Source organism: Strix aluco, chromosome W (genome assembly GCF_031877795.1).
Source record: "Strix aluco isolate bStrAlu1 chromosome W, bStrAlu1.hap1, whole genome shotgun sequence".
NCBI classification, from domain to species: Eukaryota; Metazoa; Chordata; class Aves; order Strigiformes; family Strigidae; genus Strix; species Strix aluco.
Window position 1 is genome coordinate 3358001 of NC_133970.1, and position 24620 is coordinate 3382620.

Sequence of the window (24620 nt, forward strand, 5' to 3'; positions counted from 1 at the left end):
CAATCTAGGGAGGGTGATCTCGCAGATTTAGGAAGAAGACACCTGGACTTTACCTCACAGCGCATGCTCTGGAAAGAGCGGACACCGTGAAGATCACGTACTTCTTCCCTCAACCACCGAAGACCCTCACTCTATTTTTACTACGCATGCTCGGACTATGTAAATGAATTCTGGGAACTCATTATCATAAGACACCCCTTTCCAGGAAATCTAATGAATATGTATGATTTGTGTGTATGTAAACTGATGTTCCTTGCTAGTTCGGGGGAGCCCTTATGGTGGAGAATCCCCAGGGCGACCCCAGTGCTGCTAATAAAGAATATCTGCTGAACAGTTCTATTGGATTCTGACTGTTGAGTGAATTTCGTCGTTTCACTAGTGTAATGGATGCAGGGTTCCACTCCTCTGAGTTTCACAGCAGTGTTCGTGGTTAGCAACACTTGATAGGGTCCTTTCCACTTTTCTTCAAGAGGACTGTCCTTCTGTGTCTGTAGGTAGACCTGATTTATGGGACAGAAAGAGTGCATCGGGCAATCAAGGGGTACAGGTGCTCTTAAAATTACGTTATTTGTGGATGGAATTCAATAAATTGCTTAAAGATAAAAAGATACCTTTTTCCTTACTATATGCATTTGTTCAGGTTTCCCTGTCAAACTGAGATCATAAGGTTTGCCATATAGAATTTCAAAGGGCCTTATCCTTTCTCTAGTTCTAGGAGTCACTCTAATCTTCAGTAGGGTGAGTGGCAAAGCTCCCACCCATTTTAATATGGCTTCCTGACATAATTTAGAAATTTGTCGGTTTAGTGTTTGATTCATTCTTTCTACCTGTCCACTGGATTGTGGCCTCCAGGGGGTGTGCAAATTCCACCTGATCCCTAGTATTTTGCTCATATTCTTGACAACCTCAGCTATAAAATATGGACTTCTGTCAGAGGACATTCCTAAAGGAACCCCAAACCTTGGAATAATTTCTTTTAGTAAATGCTTTTTTACCTCTTTTGCCTTGTTGGTTCGACACAGGAAAGCTTCAGGCCAACCAGAAAAGGTAACCACCAATACCAATAAATATCGGTATTGATTACACCTTGGCAATTTTGAAAAATTTATTTGCCAGTACTCACCAGGAGTTATGCCTTTTCTTACCTCTCCTGGAGGGGGTTGGGCTTGTATCTTTGGATTGTTCCTAAGACAAATTTCACATGGGTTACTGTTTTGCTGACTAGGGATATCAATTAAACTCAGACAGCAGAGTGAAAAGAGCAGGTGTATTTTACTAGAAATAACTAAATAATATAACAGAATAATACAGAAAACATACAGTAAGAAAAGACAGAACAGTGCACTGAAACAAGTAGGGAAATCCAGGGTAATGCATCAAATCATTGCTACCTGAGAGAGAGAGAATAGTGATTAAGGAAGATCCATCACCCCTTGCATACGTTACCATCATCCAGACCCGCAGGCGCTGGGCAGCCCCGGTTACAGCGAGGATTTGTTGAGCCTTTCCCAGCAAGTGGGAAATCCTACGCGGTGCGTCCACCCGTAGGTGAGGCACCCAAAGTCGCTGTGAGTGGGCCCAGCCTTATATGCTAAAAGTCAGCAAGCCAGAATAGCTGGCACCTTTGTTTTAAGCGGAAATATCTGGTTTCAATCTCACATTAGGTTCCCCCCAGAGCCTGGCCAGGGCTCAAGGAAGAAACTAAGGGAATTCTCTGCTTATCTGATCGGATTATGCACAAGGTCTCACATCAGGCCTCAAGGACAGGCACCTGCCTCCATGACTCTGTTATTCTATTCACATACAAAGGAAGGGAAAGATACATTCATCATAGCTCCATCCTCCATGCATATGTCATTAGGGATTACATACTGGGTTAGCAGTTTCAGTTCAGGGCCTGTTGCTCAGGCTTCAACACTTCCACCTTTTACATCAGACTAGGTGGTTTGTTATAACTTAGTGTAATACCTGTTAGCACAGTGGTTATCAGTTATAAAATATACAGGATTCATCTATAGGTCAACTCTGGCTTGGGCTTATTGTCCAAGCCTTAGCACTTCATTTGGTCCTTTGACCTATAGGTGAATCATGGCTCTCAAACCATCTCTATGGTTAGTGACATTAGTTTTTGTTCATCAGTTGATGATGTCTTGTCAGGCATGTCCTGATCCAATATCAGGGAGGGTTCTTAAATGATCTCAGTAGTGAACTTAAGACACAAACAAGGTTAGATGCCACACAACCTTGTAAACTCTATTTCCTGTAACAAGCAATAATAGCGATAGAATAGAGGGAAAAAGAAAGAAAAAGTCAGAATACCTAAGCAAACAAACTGAAGAATCAGGTGCCACCACCACGAATCCAGCGACGTCCTGTTGGCTCGGTCTCTCCTGAAATCCCAGCTCCGAGCCCTGAGAGAGGAGTACACAGTCATTTTATTGTCCCAGTCCCCACAATTTCTCCAAAGAATCCGCCCATTTTCATGAAGCTCATTGTCATACGTGCCGCCCCGTGTTCCTCCAGGTGTGCATGTCCAGGTGTTCTCAGTGGTCGTGCTGGAGGGGGGATGTCGGCTTGTGGCGTCTTCAGCTTCCACACGCCTTCCTCACCCTGATTTCTTCTCCACCTGGCTCGTGCACAAGTGCAGCTTAGCAGGCACTGACAAGGATGTTGTTCTGCCTTCAGGCAACTAACTAACAATATTTCTGGCTAACATATAACTAATAACATTTTTAACAGATATATAAATTTTCCGTTAATAAACATGTAACTAACAATATCTTTAACAAATATGAATATCTGCAGTTAACAAGCACATAGCTAACAACATCTCTAACAACCATGTCATGCTCAAAATTAACTAACTCTACAAAACCAAAACATTCTACAAACCGATTTTAAGGTTGCGAGGAATCAGTAGAAGAACATGACGGCAGTTCACATGGTGGACATTTACAAGGACAAAAAAGACATATTAGAAGAGCAATTAAGATAATAGCTAACACAGTTAAGGCTATAAAGTGAATTGGAATAACCACTAACATGTGATCCATTATTTTTCCGCGGTTCTGGCAATGTACCACTGAGTGTTTGTGGCCCTGGCAGTCCACGCGGTCTGCTGCCCTGCTCTGCCGAAGTTGGGGTCAGCATACGCAGCAGGAAAATCGGTTTCCACGCCCCTTTATCCTAAAGCACATGTGTCATCTGGGCCTAGAAACTTCTATCCCAGATTTAAACAAAGGTAAATGAGCAATAACACTACAAATAAAAAATAAACCAACATTAACACTAACAATGGTTAACAACATCCTAACTAAACATGTAGTAAAGGTAACAGTAACAATAACAATGTCAATTAACAATATTTTAACTAAACATATTTAACTAAAATGTGTCCCAGGCCAGGCCTAAGGATGTGTTCCCGGTCCTTGGGGACTGGGGGTAGAAGGTGGTTGTCTGCATGAACAAGTAAAATTACAAGATGGTTTACATGGTGTGGTGGTTTGACCTTGGCTAAATGCCAGGTACCCACCAAGTCGCTCTATCACTTCCCCCCCTTTCCCCTTTTTTTCTCAATAGGGCAAAGAAGGGAAAGAAAATAAGATAGGAAAACAAAACAACCCTTGTGGGTAAAACAACAGCAGTTTTAATATAAGCAAAGCGAAGCAAAGGTCCGCGCGCGGAAGCAAAAAAAAGAAAACAGATTTATTCTCTACTTCCCATTAACAGGCGATGTTGGGCCTTCTCAGGAAGCAGGGCTCCCATACGCGTAGTGGTTGCCTTGGAGGACCAAGGGTGACCCCACCCCCTTCCTCCTTTCTCCCAGCTTTATACTGAGCAGACGTCATATGGTCTGGAATATCCCTTTGGTCAGTTGGGGTCAGCTGTCCTGGTTGTGTCCCCTCCCAAGATCTTGCCCACCCCGTCCCACTGTGGGGGGGGAAATGTCAGAAAGAGCCTTGGTGCTGTGTAAGCACTACTCAGCAGTAGCCACACCACCAGTGTGCTATCAACACCCTGCCAGCTCCCAACATGAAACACAGCACCATGAGGGCTGCTACAGGGGAAAACCAATTCTGGCTCAGCCAGACCCAGTACAGTCTCCACCCCTTATTCCATACCATTTACGTCATGCCCAGGTCCCACATAACACTCATTTATCCATTCCGTAAGCTTTCTTCACTCCTTCAGATGTTCAGTGACTTGGCTCCCATCTGTCAAGATGGATGTTCAGGACAGAGCAGTATGTTTGACTGTTGGACTCCAGCACCGGCTAGGTTTGGGTCATCATTGCACGTATCTGGTTCACTCTTCGTCGTTCCTACTTCCTCCATCACTTCCTGCAACATACAACTCAGCCCACAGATTATTTCCCCCCCAAGGTTAAATCTCCTTGAGGCACACACTGAGTAGCCCCATCCTCCCGCATTACCCACCAAGTACATCCAGGTCCCTGAGCAAAAACAATCCCACGAGTGGGCTTGCCTTTTCCCAAGGGAGGAGCAACCCACACTGCCTTCCCCAGCCATTTCCCCGTGTGTACTACAGGGACCTTATCTCCTCCCACAGTATGAAGGGGTTTTGTTTGGGCAGGACCAGGACGGTTAACAGATCCTCTGGTGTTAATTAGCCAAGTGGCTTCTGCTAAATTTATATCCCAGTGTTTCCATCCCCCATTGTCCAATGCTCTCAACATAGTCTTCAACAGTCCATTGTATCTTTCAATCTTTCCAGACGCTTGGGGGAAATAAGGGATGTGATACACCCACTCAATGCCGTGTTTCTTTGCCCAGGAGTTTATGAGATTATTTCGAAAATGGGTCCCATTGTCTGATTCAATTCTTTCAGGAGTACCATGTCGCCATAAAATTTGCCTTTCAAGACCTAAGATGGTATTTCGGGCAGTGGCATGATTTACAGGGTACGTCTCAAGCCAACCAGTAGTTGCTTCCACCATGGTGAGTATGTAGCGCTTGCCTTGGCGTGTTCGTGGCAATGGTCCAATATAGTCCATTTGCCAGGCCTCACCATATCGAAAACTCAGCCATCGCCCTCTGTTCCAGGGAGACTTTACTCGTGTGGCTCGCTTGATTGCAGCACATGTTTCGCATTCATGAGTGACCTGTGAGATGGCCTCCATGGTCAGGTCCACCCCTCGATCACGAGCCCATCTGTACGTTGCATCTCTCCCGAGATGCCCGGATGTTTCATGGGCCCATTGAGCTACAAATAGCTCACCCTTGCGCTCCCAGTCCAGGTCCAGCTGAGCTACTTCAATTTTAGCAGCCTTGTCTACTTGCTCATTGTTCTGATGTTCTTCGGTGGCACGGCTTTTGGGCACGTGGGCATCTACATGACGTACCTTTAGAGCCACGTTTTCCACTCGGGCAGCGATGTCCTGCCACAGTGCAGCAGCCCAGATGGGTTTACCTCTGCGCTGCCAATTGGTCTTCTTCCACTCCTGTAGCCACCCCCACAGGGCATTAGCCACCATCCAGGAGTCAGTGTAGAGATACAGTACTGGCCACTTTTCTCGTTCAGCAATCTTTAGGGCTAGTTGGATCGCTTTTACTTCTGCAAACTGACTTGACTCGCCCTCTCCTTCAGTGGCCTCAACGACTTGTCTTGTGGGATTCCACACAGCAGCTTTCCACTTTCGATGGTTTCCTACCACACGACAGGATCCATCAGTAAACAGAGCATACCGCCTTTCATCTTCTGGTAACTCGTTATATGGTGGTGCTTCTTGGGCACGAGCCACCTCCTCAGGCAGTGCTCCAAAATCTCTACCTTCTGGCCAGTCCATGATCTCTTCCAGGATTCCTGGACGGTTGGGTTTTCCCAGTCGAGCTCGTTGCGTGATTAACGCTACCCATTTACTCCAGGTAGCACTGGTTGCATGGTGTGTAGAAGGGATGTTTCCTTTGAACATCCAATGTAATACAGGCAATCGCGGTGCCAAGAGGAGCTGTGCTTCTGTACCAACAACTTCGGAAGCGGCTCGAATCCCCTCATATGCTGCCAGTATCTCCTTTTCAGTTGGAGTGTAGTGGGCTTCTGATCCTCGATATCCCTGGCTCCAAAATCCTAATGGTCGACCCCGAGTTTCACCTGGTATCTTCTGCCAGAGGCTCCATGTGAAGCCATGCTCCCCAGTTGATGTGTAAAGTACACTTTGCACAGCTGGTCCTGTCCGAACAGGCCCAAGAGCTACCGCCCGAGCTATCTCCTGTTTGATGTGCTCAAAGGCTTGTTGTTGCTCAAGACCCCACTCAAAATGGTTCTTCTTTCGGGTCACTTGATAGAGAGGGCTCACCAGCTGACTGTAACCTGGAATGTGCATCCTCCAAAATCCCACAAGTCCTAAGAAAGCTTGTGTTTCCTTCTTGTTGGTCGGTGGAGACATAGCTGCTATCTTGTTGACAACCTCCATAGGCACATGGCGGCGTCCATCTTGCCATTTTATTCCCAAGAACTGAATCTCCTGTGCTGGTCCCTTGACCTGGCTTTTCTTTATGGCAAACCCAGCTCTCAGAAGAATCTCAATTACTTTTTGTCCTTTCTTGAACACTTCTTCTGCCTTGTTGCCCCACACAATGATGTCATCGATGTACTGTAGATGTTCAGGGGCATCACCCTTTTCCAGTGCAGTTTGAATTAGTCCATGACAAATAGTGGGGCTGTGCTTCCACCCCTGGGGTAGTCGATTCCAGGTATATTGGACACCCCTCCACGTGAAGGCAAACTGTGGCCTGCACTCTTCTGCCAAAGGAATTGAAAAGAATGCATTGGCGATGTCGATTGTGGCGTACCACTTGGCTGCCTTTGACTCCAGTTCATATTGGAGCTCTAACATATCTGGTACAGCAGCACTCAGTGGTGGCGTCACTTCGTTCAGGCCACAATAGTCTACTGTTAACCTCCACCCTTCATCAGACTTTCGCACTGGCCATATTGGGCTATTAAAAGGCGAAGGTGTCTTACTGATGACACCTTGGGTCTCCAGTTGACGGATCAGTTCTTGGATGGGAGCCAGAGAGTCTCTGTTTGTGCGATACTGCCGTCGGTGCACGGTCCTCATAGCAATTGGCACCTGTTCTTCTTCAACTCGCAACAGTCCTACAACAAAAGGATCTTCTGAGAGGCCAGGCAGATTAGACAACTGTTTGACCTTCTCTGTGTTCACACTGGCCACACCAAAAGCCCATGGGTATCCTTTTGGGTCTTTGAAGTACCCCCTCTTGAGGTAGTCAATGCCCAAGATACAAGGGGCTTCTGGGCCAGTTACAATGGGATGTTTTTCCCACTTGTCCCCGGTCAAGCTAACCTCGGCCTCCAGTACTGACAGTTCTTGACATCCCCCTGTTACTCCTGAGATCCAGATAGGTTCTGCCCCTCTATAACTTGATGGCATTAATGTACACTGTGCCCCGGTGTCGATTAAAGCCTGGTACTTCTGTGGATTTGATGTGCCAGGCCATCGAATCCACACTGTCCAATACACCCGATCATCCCTTTCCTCCTCCTGGCTGGAGGCAGGGGCCCTCTATTCCTGTTCTTGGTCAGAGTATTCACTGTCTGACCCTTGCCGTGCCAGGCCAGAAACTCCTTCATCAGGGCCAAGGGAGGTGATCTCAGTCTTCCTGTATCTGGGAGATCGCTGATTACTTTCTTGCGGTTTCACACCAGCTACATTAACAACCTTCTTGGATGTCTTCTTCTTGGCAGGGGTCTTTCCTCGCAATTCATGTATACGAGCTTCCAACTTGAAGGTGGGTTGACCATCCCACTTCCTCATGTCCTCCCCCTGGTCACGCAGGAAGAACCAAAGTTCGCCACGTGTCATGCGCCTAGGTTTCCCTTTCCCTCTGACTAGGGCGGAAGAGAACCGATTTCTTGGGGTGCTCCTGACATCTAAGGCACTCGCCCGTAGAGATGAGGAGGTACCAAGACTCTCTTCAAAGTTCTGAAGCCAGGAAGAGACTGCCTCCACAGTTGGCGTACATCTTAGTCCTTCTCCCACGTCCATTTCTGGATAGTACATTGCAGCCAAGCCGGCAGAATACGAGGATGGCGCACCTTTAATCACCTTCCTCCACATGGCCCGTGTGCACAGGACATCCTCTGGATTTTCAGGGGCTTCATCATTATCTGGATCACTATAGATGACTTCCAGCACTGCTAATTCTCTCAGGTACTGGACACCTTCATCTGCAGTAGCCCACTTCCCTGGGGAGTTGTCCGTAAGATCTTCCTTGAAAGGATATCTTGCTTTAACACTTGAAAGGAGCCGTCTCCACAGACTGCAAATTGCTGTTTCTTTTCCAATTCCCCTTTCAATTCCTCGATCTCTAGCAAGGGAACCCAGCTGTTGGGCTTCCTTACCTTCCAGCTGCTGAGCATCAGCCCCATTATCCCAGCATCGAAGCAGCCAGGCAGCAATCCGCTCACCCGGCTGGCGGCTATAGTCTTTCCGCAGATCTCGCAGTTCTGATGACGTCAGGCACCGGGTAGTTTCTGCCTCCTGTTTGAGTTCTGTTATTCCCTCTTCTGACCCCTTTGCTGAAGGACCCGCTTCTTCCTCCTCTTTCTCGTCCCTTATTAATCGAGGGTATGGACCTGTTGTTCTCCTTGTCCACTGTTTCTTTTTTACTACTGGGGCAATCTCTGCTGTTGTTGTTTTTGTTTGAGTTCCCATCTCCACCACAGTCCTTTGAGAGCACTGAACTGCAGCTCGATAAGCACAGGCCAGGCCCCAGTACAGCGCTGGGAGTTGCTGATTTTCACTGGGATAGACAAGGCACCCTTCTATCAGGTGTTGTGTCGATTTTGCGGGGTTGCTTGCCTGTTCAGGGGTAAGATCCCAGGCTACAGGAGGTGATAACCGTCCTAGGAATCTGCCCAAATCCTTCCACTCCCCCTGCCACCCAGGGACAGGCCGCCTCAGGGCACATTTTGGTATTCTCTCACCCAAAATTTGCTTTCTCTTACACCAAAAACCTACCGAGCTCCACACAGCCCACAATAGGCGAATAGCATTAATGAACAGTATCAAAGAGCTAACGTAAGGATGAATAAGTACTTCGGGAGCTTGCAGAATAAAACCACTCATGATGTTCCCAATTTCTTCCAGCATGTTCCCGAGCTTAGCAAAATAAAGATAAGCAGAGCAATCAACAAACCCGTGACCAGCACAAGAGCTTGTTGCTTACTAACTGCTATAGCTATAGCACAATTAATATAAAACTGCCGTTGTCCCGCCCCACGTTGGGCGCCAAAAAAGACTGTGGTGGTTTGACCTCGGCTAAATGCCAGGTACCCACCAAGTCGCTCTATCACTTCCCCCCCTTTCCCCTTTTTTTCTCAACAGGGCAAAGAAGGGAAAGAAAATAAGATAGGAAAACAAAACAACCCTTGTGGGTAAAACAAAAGCAGTTTTAATATAAGCAAAGCGAAGCAAAGGTCCACGCGCGGAAGCAAAAAAAAGAAAACAGATTTATTCTCTACTTCCCATGAACAGGCGATGTCGGGCCTTCTCAGGAAGCAGGGCTCCCATACGCGTAGTGGTTACCTTGGAGGACCAAGGGTGACCCCACCCCCTTCCTCCTTTCTCCCAGCTTTATACTGAGCAGACGTCATATGGTCTGGAATATCCCTTTGGTCAGTTGGGGTCAGCTGTCCTGGTTGTGTCCCCTCCCAAGATCTTGCCCACCCCGTCCCACTGTGGGGGGGGGAAATGTCAGAAAGAGCCTTGGTGCTGTGTAAGCACCACTCAGCAGTAGCCACACCACCAGTGTGCTATCAACACCCTGACAGCTCCAACATAAAACACAGCACCATGAGGGCTGCTACAGGGGAAAACCAATTCTGGCTCAGCCAGACCCAGTACACATGGACACTTACAAGACCAAGACATACATATCACAAGGGAAAATATTCTGGTTGTTGTTGTCAATTGTGGAGCTGAAGATGGTGGTCTGGCTCGCTGGAGCTGGGGTCTGCCTACGCATCAGGAAAATGGATTTCCATGCCCCCAGCCCAGAGTGTATGTGTGGTTTAGGCCTTGGTACCTCCATCTCGCCTTCATGGGTAGCTCACTGCTGTGCTTACTCCCAATAAGGTAGTGGGCTGTTATACCACCCCATGACTGGAATGGTGGCCATTATAAGTGAGAAAGAACACATGCATTTATACAACCTGTATGATACATGGTGCCTTTTTACGTATGGCACGAATCTGTTTAACGCCATCGGGCGAAGCGGTAGAGACAAATTGCATGTTTGATACAACGCTTTGAATCAATTGTATAAAACGTGGAATCAAACAAGGTAAAAACACTACCATAGCCAAGCCACATAACATATAAAACAAGATATGCTTAATCCACAGAGCACCTGGAAGCCATGAGAAGGGATCAAATTCCCAACCTTTCCAGGTCTGAACAGGGACATGAGCTGGTTTCCTAATCCCAGAAGTTATTTGTTTGACCACCTGACCATTGTCATCAATTTTTAAACAACAGTTTGAATCATTTAATTTACCACAAACACCCCCTTCTTCAGCTAACAGGTAATTGAGAACCATACAATGTTGGAATATTGCAGTTCACATTTGCGTGGCCTGGTCTGCCAATAGATCCAGGGCACGAGCGGTCTCATTGGTGATAATTTCTGAAACAGCTTGTAATCGAATAATGCGATTCAAATTATAAATAGGTTCTCGAGCACCGCTAATCACTTCATTGGGGTTCCAGGTGGCAGGCCCACTGAAACACCTGCACTATATGGGTTTTATCTGTACTATTGGCATGTAGACAATTTCCAAACAGTGCGTCAAAGAACCGATCTCGCATTACTGCTTTACAACCTCCTGTAGGTTCTTGGTATGAACATTTTACCCAACTATTGTGAGTTTGACATGTATTCAGTTCCATTTCCCTTGGTATTTAGAACAATCATAGGGCCTGCAAGAGGGGTCATAACAATCAAAGCCTGGGGATAAAGCCCATTCACAAACACTCTCCCCGACTCGTACTCCTCTCTCTTTTGTCCGGTTAAGGCAATAAATACCTTTTCCAGGAAAATGGAGTTGCCAGGGATCAGCATCCTCAGTCCAGAATCTCGTCCCATTATGGACTGTACTCAAATTGCTGACCCACCATTCTTGGTTAGCACTTAGGAGAGCCAAAGCCTCCCCAGGAACTGAGGGAGAGGAGAATGGTCACCCAAAGCAGTTTCTGCGATGATAGATAATACATCCTAGAAATATTAATAAGACAATGAACATCAACACTATACAAAAATTTAAATTTACATAAGGATCCCCCGTCGTGACTCAGGAGATCTTTCTCCGGGGGTTTTACCTGCAAGAAAAAGGAAAGAAAAGCTTCTCGGTTCATTTTGAGAACCAGAAGTGGGTTATAATTAGAAAGATGGGATAATCCACCTTGTATTAATTTTGTGCTCCTTTCCATGAGCATCTTTGGCTTTCCAGGTGTACTTGTTTATTGGGGTATCCAATACCAATGGTACTGCTCCCACCGTGGGGAGTTCGACTAAGACAGGTTGTCCTGGCAAAGGAGATGGATTTCTGGGGTGGTCAGGGCCATATGGGGCTGGCTTGATGCCCGCAATGCCACTGAATTCCCAGAAACTTCACTGTCTGAGATGGTCCTTGGATTTTTGCAGAGTTAATTTCTGTTTCATATGATCTCCCACTAATTCAAGAACTTGTTGTATTTCCTCCTCATCATTTCCTTGAATCAAAATATCATCTATATAGTGGCTTAATTGTGTGTGAGGAGGCAGCTGTATTTCATTTAAGTGTTCAGCTACAATTCTATGACAGATAGTGGGGCTGTGCAACCACCCTTGTGAAAGCAAATGGGTCCCAATGCTTTTCTGCAATTGGGATAGTAAAAAAAAAAAACAACATTAGCCAAATCTATTACAGCGTACCCAGTTCCTGGATGTTTCTGAACTTCTTCTATTAAAGTGACAGTGTCTGGCACAGCTGCTGCAAGCGGTGCAGTATGTTTGTTTAGTTCTCTAAAATCCACTGTCATTCTCTAGGATCCATCATTTTTCTTGACAGGCCATATCGAATTATTCCAAGCAGTGGTGGTCGGCTTTAAAGCTCCTACATCTAATAAATCTTTAATTATCTGTGATATCTCTTCATGTCCTCCCAGAATTCTATATTGCCTCATTGTAACTAACTTAGTTGCAGCCGGGATCTGCACAGGAGGCATTTTTACTTTACCAACCGTAACAGATCTGGCACTAATACAGGGTTTATACTGACAATCAGAAAGATTTAAAGTTAGTCTTTTTAGAATGTCTATACCAATTATATATTCAGGAATGGGGGCAATCATGACTGAATATAATTGTTTTGAGAGGTTTCCTATTTTCATTTCTATTTGTGTTTGTACAGCTTTAATTTATTTTCCTCCCAAACTTGTAATAATTACAGGCTGTCCTTTAAATTTCCTGGGGTTTCCATATATTAAGGAGGTCTCCACTCCAGTGTCAATTAGAGCATTTACAGTTTGTGGGGACCGGTTGTTTTAAAACAAAACAAAACAAAACCCCAAAACCAACAAACAAACAACAACAACCACCACCAAAAAAAAAAACCCTGAAACAAACTTTAAGCTCTACATGGGGCCGTCGGTCCTTCTGCACCCACTGTCCTGGAGCTTGGCCATTAATTCATATGTGCTGATTATAATATTGATTCACCTCCCTTGCTCCCTGCAAAGGGTACAAGTCAGAGAACAGTGCCCAATCCTCTTTCATTCACTGTGTACAATCTCACAAAGCAAACCACTGATGGTCAGATGCCAGCCAATCATTCTCTGTAGGATATTTGGTATTACATCCCAGAGCAGCCAATGCTAACAAATTGATATCCTGATCATTGTTTCGAAATGCATCTTGCACAAAAGAATCTGAACTTAAAATCAAAAACTTTTTAGTGTCTCTGTCATCTAGGATTATCCCTGCTGCTCCCTGATCCTGCAAACGCACCATCCAATTGAGCAGGGGTTCCCCCAGTCTCTGCTTAAATCTTTCAATTATATCATTTACTTCATACTGTGTATAATCCTCTATCATATCCTTCCTCACAGCTTGCCCAATATTAGGATCTCTACCAGGATCCCACTGCACACTCGCTTCTGCAATCACTGCATGCACTTTCTTACAATTCACTTGCCCTCTCCTTTTCCTATACTTATATTGTGCTACTTGCACTGTGGCTTTCTCCACCACTGTCTGATAAGTATCCAGCTTATCAGCAAGCAACTTATTCCAGCATTACAACATCACTATTTGACTGTAAATCACACATCTGTCGCTCCATCTGGGAGCGCTCCAACAACAGCCTCTCTTTATTCTGGTGTTGTTTTCTATATGCAGTTAACAAAATCCACCCTCATTTACTTGAATTTGTAGTTTCTTTTCCTTTTTCAATAGGTACCTTTTCATACAATTTAAAACATCCAATGGTTACTTTAAATAATGGCATTTTTGTCGGATCCCACTTCTGACACCAATTTATGTTTTGCTGACTAGGGATATCAATTAAACTCAGACACCAGAGTGAAAAGAGCAGGTGTATTTTACTAGAAATAACTAAATAATATAACAGAATAATACAGAAAACATACAGTAAGAAAAGACAGAACAGTGCACTGAAACAAGTAAGGAAATCCAGGGTAATGCATCAAATCATTGCTACCTGAGAGAGGGAATAGCAATTAATAAAGATCCATCACCCCTTGCATACGTTACCATCATCCAGACCCGCAGGCGCTGGGCAGCCCCGGTTACAGCGAGGATTTGTTGAGCCTTTCCCTGCAAGTGGGAAATCCTACGCGGTGCGTCCACCCGTAGGTGAGGCACCCAAAGTCGCTGTGAGTGGGCCCAGCTTTATGTACCAAAAATCAGCAATAGCTGGCACCTTTGTTTTAAGCGGAAATATCTGGTTTCAATCTCACATTAGGTTCCCCCCAGAGCCTGGCCAGGGCTCAAGGAAGAAACTAAGGGAATTCTCTGCTTATCTGATCGGATTATGCACAAGGTCTCACATCAGGCCTCAAGGACAGGCACCTGCCTCCATGACTCTGTTATTCTATTCACATACAAAGGAAGGGAAAGATACATTCATCATAGCTCCATCCTCCATGCATATGTCATTAGGGATTACATACTGGGTTAGCAGTTTCAGTTCAGGGCCTGTTGCTCAGGCTCCAACACTTCCACCTTTTACATCAGACTAGGTGGTTTGTTATAACTTAGTGTAATACCTGTTAGCACAGTGGTTATCAGTTATAAAATATACAGGATTCATCTATAGGTCAACTCTGGCTTGGGCCTATTGTCCAAGCCTTAGCACTTCAGTTACTCACACTTTTGGCAATGAGAAACATTTTGACCCCTACTGCATAACATCTTACTGATTTGACCATTGCTTCTGCTCCCATAGGGGTTTCTTCATGGGTTTTAGTCATTAACTTTTTCATGATTTCTGAAGTCATTGTCCATGTGGGGTAATCCACCACCCTCCATTGTCTTTTTTGCATTTTAGTAACTTAGCCATTTATCTTCTTGTTCTTTATACTTCGGGGGTTCTACTTGCATTTCCCTTGATGGAATTAGAACACATAATACTAAATGCCACTCATTTTGTAGTTTCATCTGCCCTCCGATTTCCTCAGAATACATCCGAATTTTCTTTCCGATGTGTTTTATAATGTATCACAGTGACTTCCTTCATCTTCTGTACTGCTTCCAGCAAGTTTAAAATCTCTGCTGCATACTTTATAGGTGTACCAGTAGCAGATAAAAGTCCTTGTTAAGGGAATTATTTCAGCCTTTTGTGCAGAGGGATTTGGAGGCAACGTTTTAACTTCTTGATCCTTGATTAGTGTCACCACAGCATAGCCAGCCTTTCTTATCCCTTTCACAACAAAACTGTTCCCGTTTGTGCATAGTTCTTCATCTGGAGCTTGGAGGGGAGCATCTCTCAGGTCCGGTCTGCTGGCATACACCTGTTCAATGACTTGTAAACAATCACGATTAGAGTACTGTATTCAGACTGACACTCTCGTAAAAGTCCTATTTCAGAAAATTATTCAGTGTTGGCTCCAAGCCTTTCCTGGCTTCCATATTAATAGGATATTGTTTCTTTCTTACCGGCTGAACTCTTGGTTTTAATTCAACTTTTACTGGTTCCATGTCCTTTGCTTTTCCAGGTTTCTCAGATGCCCACACAGAGGGAGTGACTGCATTCTTAATTTCCTCAGGAACATTTCCAAGTTCTTCTTCTTTATTTTCTGATTCTGCTTGTAACAAACATATTTGTGCCTGCCAGTCATTAGTTTTAGGAAAATGAACTTGAATCCTTTTTTTTTTTAATTGATTTGTGCTCCTAGCTTACTTAATAAAGCCCATCCCAGGAGAGGTATTGGGCACTCCGGTACTTATAAAAAATCATGCATTACTGTTTTTCCTCCAATTTCACATTTCAAGGGTTTCAAAATGGTCTGACCTCTGTCTTTCCCGTGACTCCAACAATAGACATTAAATTTACTTGGAAGCCCCCTATAAGTATTTATGACTGAATATTTTGCTCCAGTATCTACTAGAAAATCAAAAGTTTTATTCCCCAGCTTTACTGGAACCAGGGGCTCAGCTGGGGAGTCCCCGGTTTTATTACTTAGATTCAGTTCCCATCATCAGCAAGTCAGCTTCAGGAGGTATTTCACAGGGCTGACTGGCTCTTTTATTTTTCGGACACTCATTTTTCCAGTGTCTTTGCTCCCTGTAAAAGGCACATTGATTAATTTCTAGGGGTACTGACTGTCTGATCATATTTCCACATCCTACTCCCCTACCTACTCCCCTACCTCTTTTTCCTCACCCTCTGAAAAAACCTCTACCTCAAGTTAAAATTTGGACATTAGCAAGGGTGGCTGCCAAAATTGCAGCTTTCTGTTTTGTCTTTTAATTTCTCCTTCTTTATTATCTTTTTCTCTTTCTCTTTTCCTCCGGGGTTAACAAGCTATTTAATAAAACTTGCATGTCCTGCCAATCTGGATTATGATTTTCAATAATCATTCTAAAAGAATGATACATTTTGTCTGGGTTTTCTCTATATGATCCAGCTGACTCCTTCCAGTTCATTAAATCAGAAGTAGTAAATGGTACCTTGACAAATACTGGATTTCCTCCTGGACCTACAGCCTGTCGAAGAGGAGGTAATAGTGTAAGGTTTTGCTGTGCTCGAGTTCTCCCTGCTATAGGACTAAAACCACCAGCTCCTCCAGCATTATTTTCCTCACTATCCAAAGCCACCAACATCTGTACATCTTCTTCTTCATCACTCAGTTTTAAACACCTTGTCCTAATACTACATGCAGAACAACAACAGGACTCTGTGTCTTTATCTTCCATCATCATCATTACATTAGAATCAGAGTCCAAAAATCTACATTTCTTTCATGTTTCATGATCATTTCTCAAAGTAAGGAATGAATCAACATAAGGTACCTCATCCCATTTGTCTTGTCGTCGACAAAACAACATTAATTGCAAAATAGTATTATATTTCAATGACCCCTTTTTGGTCCATTTTTTCTTATTTTCCAACTTATAGAGTGGCCTGCAAGAAACACAGACTGAGAAAAAAACCTGAGAAAGAGATAAAAGTTGAGGCCCTCTGAGCCTCAAAACACTCACAAGATGGAACTATAGTCACAGGGTGGATGGTGTGGAGGTCGAAGCTGATAAGGCTGCCCGAATAACACAGGATGCAGCTGGAGGAGGGAGCCCTGTGGAGACAGGACAGCTCTGCTCTGAGGCACCTGGCCAAATTTCAAGGGCCATCTGTCCGGTGAATGACCTTTGCTTCATTATCCACGGAATGCATATTAAAGTTAACACCCCTCAATATGCTAACGAGGGCTAACATGATCATGCTAATTACATCATCCCATGAAACACCTTACCCCTCCCCGTACATGGGATACGTAGGTATGTGGGTCGACCTAGGGGACAGACCCAAGGACAGTGGGTATAAATCAAGAAGGGGAGGGGAAGCCCGAGAGAGGGCAGTGAAGCGAAGAAGACAGATGCCTCCTGGAACCCTCGCTGGCGAGATCGACACAGGAACCCAGACCAGTGATCTCTATTCCTCTATTCTCTCCGTCTCCTGCCTTTTCTTTTTCCCCTTTTCCTTCACTACCATTAAGCAATGCAAGGCATACTGTATTGATTGCCACAACTCGTTATATACTTAGCCAATTATCATGTGTCCAATTAGTACATTGTGGGTAGTTAATAAATGTTTGGACTTTGAGACTTGTCTCACCGTTGTCCGCTCCGTTGGGGATTTACGAATCTGAGTCACTTGTCTCCCTCATCTGAGCAGGAAGTGACAGCACATCTAACATTTGTATGAGGAAGCAGTCCTCTGCGCATTCCTGGAACTTGATCAAGCCATGATCTTGAACAAGCCATGTCTGCTCTATTGGTCCCCATACTTGAGGCTTGAGAAGCCCATATGTTAGCATGAGCAGCCACTGTAAAGGAACCTGCTTGAATGCCTCATACCAGCCTGTACTGTGCCACTGGCAGGTGTTATGACAGAGATAATATTCCAGCCTGTCAGGAGAAGATATAGGATTCTATTTGTTACACAAAATATGAGGCACCATAGCATGGGAGGGAGGAAGAACCTTTCCATGGATGGAATCTAAGCAGTGTGCTGCAGGAAAATCCATCTAGTGCTTCATAAACATGGGGTTCCCAGCATCCGAAGGGACATAAGATTTACTATCTATATTCCTCTTTTTATTCTATCACCTTAAAACAGCTATTTTATTCAGCCATCTGTTGTCAGGCCTTTCTTATTGAGATTAAGGAAGAACACTGCACCATCTCTCTCTTATTTCCCCCTCACCCCAGTGCAGCACACCACCACAATCTTAAGCCATCTTCCAGTCCTGGGGTGCCAGGCACCTAAAAATACCCCACACCACTACTTGACTATAACATGCCACAGAAAGAGTAGAATTTACCCATATTTCTAGCCAAAAAAACTCCCCTTCATACACTTAGTGTAAATATTCTTGAAAGATTTTGAATGTAGAGCAACCAACATAGGAGAAGAAAAAACAGGAGGGGAAAAAGCCATTTTGGAAGGTGCCTACATACCGGTGATGGTTACTATATTAGATTTTTAAAACTTAAAGTTGTCAAAGTGGTATGTGCTAAGATTCAACAATAAGCTACACAATATAAAATACCTCCAACCACATGTCTAGCTACTGTATAAGAATTACTTAAAGCTTGTATCCCATCATTAGACATCACTAGATAAATCTTTCTAGGTCATCCTGTATTAAGAGGAACAGATGCAATAGGTCAAGTCATTCCAGGCATCAGAGATCAAATACTTAAAATTCCACTCCAAAAGGTACAGGTTTATAATTACTATTGCATGCACAGATAATGTGCTGAGCAAAGAGCCAGTAACCACACTATCTTGCTCTAACTTGAGTTTTTCCAATGGCCTTAAAGCATGTCTAATTATGAACAGCAGTCAACTTGTACAATTCTCAGTGTACAGTAATAGAAGTAACAATCAAATGTCAGGTGGATTAACACTTTTGAAGGTAATGTGTTAAAATACTGGCTGACTTCTCAAATTGTTTTGTTTTCATTTGGTAGGGGAGCGTTATTCTTCCAAAAAGCTTTGAATAACGAATCAGATCACATTCCTACATTAATTTGTATTTTCCCCATACAGTATTCACAGGGCCTTTTTGTCTTATTCAAACTTTTTTTTTTTACCCTTCAAACTAAAACAAGAACATTTCAGGACATGAAAAGAAATTATGTAAACATAAAACATCTGAAGAATAGTTGAAATCTTTCACGATTTCACACAGAGTTGTATCTCATTTAACACAGTGATTTAATTGTGTATCACACCACTGATTGAACTATTCTTTTCATATATTCAGCTTTAACAAAAAATAATTTTAAAAAGAAAAAATAAAACAACAAAACATTTCTTCACCCAGTGTTGAAGTGGTAGCATGTGTTTTATTATATCCTATCCAATCACTTTTTAAAAAAATATATAAAAATTTTAAAATGTGTATCATGTTTTTCATAACCCCAAAATAAAGTAATTTTTAAGCTTTTGCTGTGTATTATACAGCATTATACCAGAGGTTTGGTTCAGATACCCAACTTTGATGCAAAATTCAAGTCCACTAAACCTCAGCAGGAATAATATTGAGCTAAACAGTCCCATGTAACACATTCAAACATTAAGAAAAATTAGAGACATGTATGTGACAGCCAGGTAATACTTTGTTTACCCCATTGTTTACCAATTTTGACAGTACACAGAACTGACTTAGTGGAAAAAAAGTTTCAATTTTTGAAACAAATGTTTTTGTTGTGATTAAAGCTACTCAACGAGTGATATTCAGGCTTCAGAAGATTATAGTGGACACTATCAAGATTAAATCATGTTTTTATCTGACTTGAACCTTAACTGCACCATTTGTGTAATGAAAAAAAATACTGAAGATCAGCTGCTGAAACATAAGGATTAAGTATATAGGTACAATCAGGAATATTGGGTACAGGCATAAAAAGAAAGCACTAGCTTTTTTGTTTTCTGATCTTTGAGATTCTGTTACAATTTCAGGGAAGCTTGCACCTCAAAAAGGGGACTGCAATATTGCATGTTTAATACAAGATAGAAGCACATTATACATAGTTCTGAATATAACATACATTTAAGTTTTATAATACCCCTGTGAACTTTTAACTCATTTTTGAAGTGTTAAATTTTTTTTTCTTCAGTTCTGAAAAGAGTAGTTTATCAGTTTACAACAGAGATGAGAATTTTTTTTTTTTTTTTTTTAACTACCACACCATTTTAAAGTGACATCGTCTTAGATCAATTATTCACTGTCCAAGTGCCACCTGGACATGTGTATGTGTAAAATTTTTTTCTGGAAATAATACAGGCAATTAACAAGCATTTAGCATTCTTTCTCTGCTTGCTGAAAACTAGTTTAAGTGGAGTTCTTTGAATTAGAGTTAGTAACTCAACAAATTTTTTCACTTAAAAATTGGTCAGAGTTCATTTATTCCTGCAGAACCATCTGAAGAATTTTAGCCTTATTCTGACTAGCTCAATTCAAGCTACTTGTATGTACATGCATTTACCATCTTCCACATCCAAATAAAACAAGACTTTATTACAATACATAAACTAAAGACATGAGCAGTGGAAGCAATGCAGCTACAAATCTACCAAAAAGATACCCCAAAATATTTAAAACATTTCCTGACCACTAACAGCAGAGAGTGGCAATTACATGCACAAGGCCATAATGTATCAGTGCACCAAACAGGGAAATAAAGCTCACAGAACTCACGCAATGCAGTATTGGTATCAAATGGGCTTCTTAACAGGAAAACAATTTAATAAAAAGCTTTCACGTGCCTCATTAGGCAATATAACTGTCCAGTGTTGGTGCTGTATTGCTTGATAAAAATCAAACTATCTCTGGTCTTAAATCTGACAAGCAGCAGCACAAGAACAGAGATTGCACAGCTTCAGTAACAAAGTTACAAGATTCCCTATTTTATTGCATTTTTAAAAACAACTTGGAGATTTAAGCTTTTGAATAGAGAAAGCACATTTCCTGAGTGTCTCAGTTTAGAAGTTTAGTAAAACATTGTAAAAGAGGAAATGCGTTATATTTTAATGTAGAAAAGTATGTGTTTAAGCAAATGCACTCAAGTATAACATTTAGCAGGTTTTGAAGGTGGTGTTTTACCAGGCAGGTGGAGAATTTGCACCATCATGTAGTATCAAGCTTGCAACAATTTTACAGATAAGCAAAGGATATTATTAGATTTTTTTTTTTTGTTACAGCAAATCAAAACAGTGCAATACACCTTGCAACTACGGTTACTACATTAGCTTGTTTATAATCCAATACATTTAGCCTGAAAATTAAAGTAAGATCAAATTTTAATGAGTATTGTCTTTCACATCAGACACTAGACTGTTGGGTTCTTTTAAAGCATTATATCACAGATGGGTAATCTTATCTGTAAAGTCAAACTCAATTTGGATTAAAATCAGCAAAACCAAAGAGAGGTTGGTCATTGCCCGATATTTAATACAAGTATCAGAAAATATTGAGTTTACTCTATATTTCAAATAAGGTGTCCCTTTCATAACTTTTGGGGTATGTTTTGTGATTTTAATCAATGAGGATGGGTAGACATTTAGATGTTTCACATATTTAGTTCCTTTGTACCTACAATTAACTCGAGAACAGTAATTTCACAAGTGAATAGCACAATGACCTGAAGCATTATCACTACCAGTTATGATCCGACACGTGTTGTTGTGGTTCTTTTATCCGAAAAGAAGCTTTTGAGGAGAAATACCTGCCCAATACTAACTACAAGAAGAATGATTGCTTCCCCTATTGACCAATAGGCTACTCTTGTGTTTAAATCCTCTGCTCTGCTGCGGCCTTGTGCTTCTCTCAACCGGAAATGAGTCTGATAATCAATGACAGACTTCAAAGCTTCATGAATTGAAACACACGCAGACTCCATCTAGAGAAGCAAACAAATACACAGCTCAGTTAAGAACCCTTCTAATGATTGTTCTGTAAAGCTTTGTGGTTTGATGGGGTAAATTCAAGTGACTTGAAATTGGCATTTCTACCATTGAGTTCAAACTAGTAAAATAGTGGCCATGTCCAACATTTTAAAATGGCTGTTTAAAGTGAAGTTTGGTAACAGTTATAGTGTAAGAATGTTAGTGAGAATTTGTGAAGTGACTGTTCCAAGTGAAGTTGGCTGATTTTGGGCAGAAGTGGTGTAAAACTAAAATTCTGAAAAAAAGAAGGGAACATTAAGAAAATAAGTCTGGAGCAAGAATATTGCTTTGCCACTTAAGTGTCTTATAAATCACATATCTAGAAGCCAGTTAAGTATGACTGATTTTTTTCATTTGTTTATTTTGCTAGAATTCTCTTCCCATTTTAAGTGACAGTTACATAAGAGATCAACCATTCAAGTCTTCCTCTCAAAAAAGACTCTAAACTATTTTAATATATATAAAAAAAAAATTGTTCTCAAAGTTTCTCCAAAGTTCAGGAATTTTGATCCATTGATATTTTACATTTTATAAAATCCACTCTTCCACAGACATAGAATCATGGCATTAAAAAGTTCCCTTAAACTAGGGCCACAGTATATTTTCCCTAATTTCCATTTAAACACTTGGTAATTCCTCCTCAGCTCTGCATTCTGTAAATCCTAATTTTCAGAAAAGGTTCACTTTTAGTAACTCAGTTTATTTTAAAGAAGCTCCAACCCATTCATTTTCAACAGTGATATAGATATCTAATGCAGTTAAATTCAAAAAACATTCCCTCCACCAGTTGCTGTCAAACACAACAATATTTTACCTGTGTAAGTGCAGTTGCTCTGTTCTCACTAGGAAACAGCGGTGGATCTTCTCCAACTTGGAAATCAAAGTACACAGTTTTGTGTGTGAAAGTAGAGAACTCATTGCTGAAGCAGAATTTGTATGTTCCATTTCTGGATGCAGTAAATGTGAAACTATCATATTGTTTCTTCATCTCTTTGTACAATACAGCACCATCAGGACCTTCCAACCGACAGTCAACATCATAATGACCTCCAGTGATCACCTGAAAAGAACAAGAAATTGTCTTAAGCAGAACAGACATTCAACTAGCCCTGCAAATTGTTTGGTCTGACAAATGTTTTAAAATAAAATGCATTGATTTAAAAATCTTTCAATACAAGTTTGCAAAAATCCTCATCCTATGGAAGACTCACAGAACAATTCAAAACAAGATCTTTTAAATTGAGGATATGTAACATCAACTATGTTTTCTAACAATTTATGAGGGAAGTTTTAGTTACTTTGTTTTAAGATACTGGTAGTATAGCAAAGGCTAGAGTAGATGAAATTTGATGGGGCAAAGACATTACCGCAATAAATCAGTAATTTACTATATCCACAAGCTCATCTATGCAATTTATTCAGCAAGTTGAGATTGTCAAAATGCAATAAAACAGCTCCTTTATGTATGGCCTAAACTGTCTAACTAGCCTGTTAGGTCAAGCTGCTTCATGTTGCAGGAATGGCATATGTCCAGCAGAACAGGTATTACAACCTGGCTCATTTTCATATGTGCATATCAGCAGAGCAATGCTCTAGAGGTTGTGCTGTCTCACTCCTGCACAATTAATGACAATATTTCTTTCCAACACCAGCACATTCAGATTATGCCTACAAGCAACTCAAAACTTCATACGATTGTCTCAAGCATTGTCAACCTTTGATTATTGTTGGTCTATAGCACATTGTTCTGTAGAATCAGACTAGCTATCCTATCTCAACAGCAAGAGCAACTAGCAGTTTAGGTATTCATAGCTTAATATTCTGATGACTCTCAGGCTAGTAGATAAATTTAATCCTTGCTCCAAACTTCTTGCCTTTAAGATAAAGCATCCTGAAGGATGAAGAGACTTCCATCCAAAGGCACTGCCCTTTTATATGCATACAGAAGCTTTCTAAAATAGCAGACATTTTATTTGAAAGATTTAAATATCTATTCAAACATATAATGCTATAAAGATTTATTCAGAGGTGCCAAGCACCAGAAACAACACTTCAGATAGGCTGCTTGCATAACATAGTTTGAGTGCTCACCAATTTATATAGGTATTAAGCTATTAAAACCCTAATATTAACAGTAAAAGTGAAATAACAAGAAATTCCCCGGGGGCCGAAAGAAGCAAGGAGTACCTGGAACTCGAGGGTGCACTTAGTGCCCTGAACAATCTCCTCATAGAAGCACTGCTTGGCGTTGTCAGGCAGCTCGAAAGTGATCTCGGAGGCCCGTGCCTCACAGGCCACCAGCAGCAGCGTCAGCCACCCCCACAGTCCCGCAGTTCCAGAGCCCCGTAACAGCATCGCTCAGCGTGCAGAGGGGACTAATGGTAACAGAAATTGAGCCGGGCGGAAAGAGGGCAACCCCGCGTCGAAGGCCAGCAGGTGCAGAACCGGGAAGATATCTGCGGCGCGAACCGGTCACGACGGAGAAACCTAACAGAGGAAGCACACTACACACCCGAAAGCAACCACGGCGCCTAGTACCGCCCTCATAGAAGCGCTTCCGGGTGAGTCCCCATAGCTTTATAGACGTGGTGTTCAGCGTGGAAGGGTGCGCTCCCTGCCTCTCCCGCGCGCGGTTGCGCGATTGCTGCGTGGCAACGGTTGTCAGGGAGCATGACGGCCCGGCACCGCCGTGGGGCCTGGGCCCGGACCTGGCCGTGGCAACAGCGAGCCAAGGTGGTGTCTGCGTTCACACAGACAATCCCTCGGCACCAGAGGTAACATAGATGCACACGCGAGGCCCGCTCATCCCGGCTTTGTGCTGAGATGTGCTCAGAATCCATAGCTAATTTACAGATATTTAGCCAAGTACTCACACATAAGTCTCTAGAAAATTCTCCTCTCTG

The 24620-nt window shown here is 42.6% G+C and overlaps 1 protein-coding gene across 1 annotated transcript; it reads right to left on the reverse strand.

Annotated features, from left to right (window-relative positions):
- Window positions 1–19095: 19095 nt before the first annotated feature.
- LOC141917684 (transmembrane emp24 domain-containing protein 7) lies at window positions 19096–24368 on the reverse strand. The gene is made up of 3 exons (XM_074811077.1): window positions 23905–24368; window positions 22532–22777; window positions 19096–21671 (listed from the first exon to the last, which is right to left on the reverse strand). The coding sequence occupies exons 1-3, from the start codon at window positions 24070–24072 to the stop codon at window positions 21435–21437; spliced, it is 651 nt and encodes a 216-aa protein (XP_074667178.1). The 5' UTR covers window positions 24073–24368; the 3' UTR covers window positions 19096–21434.
- Between the last annotated feature and the right edge of the window lie 252 nt (window positions 24369–24620).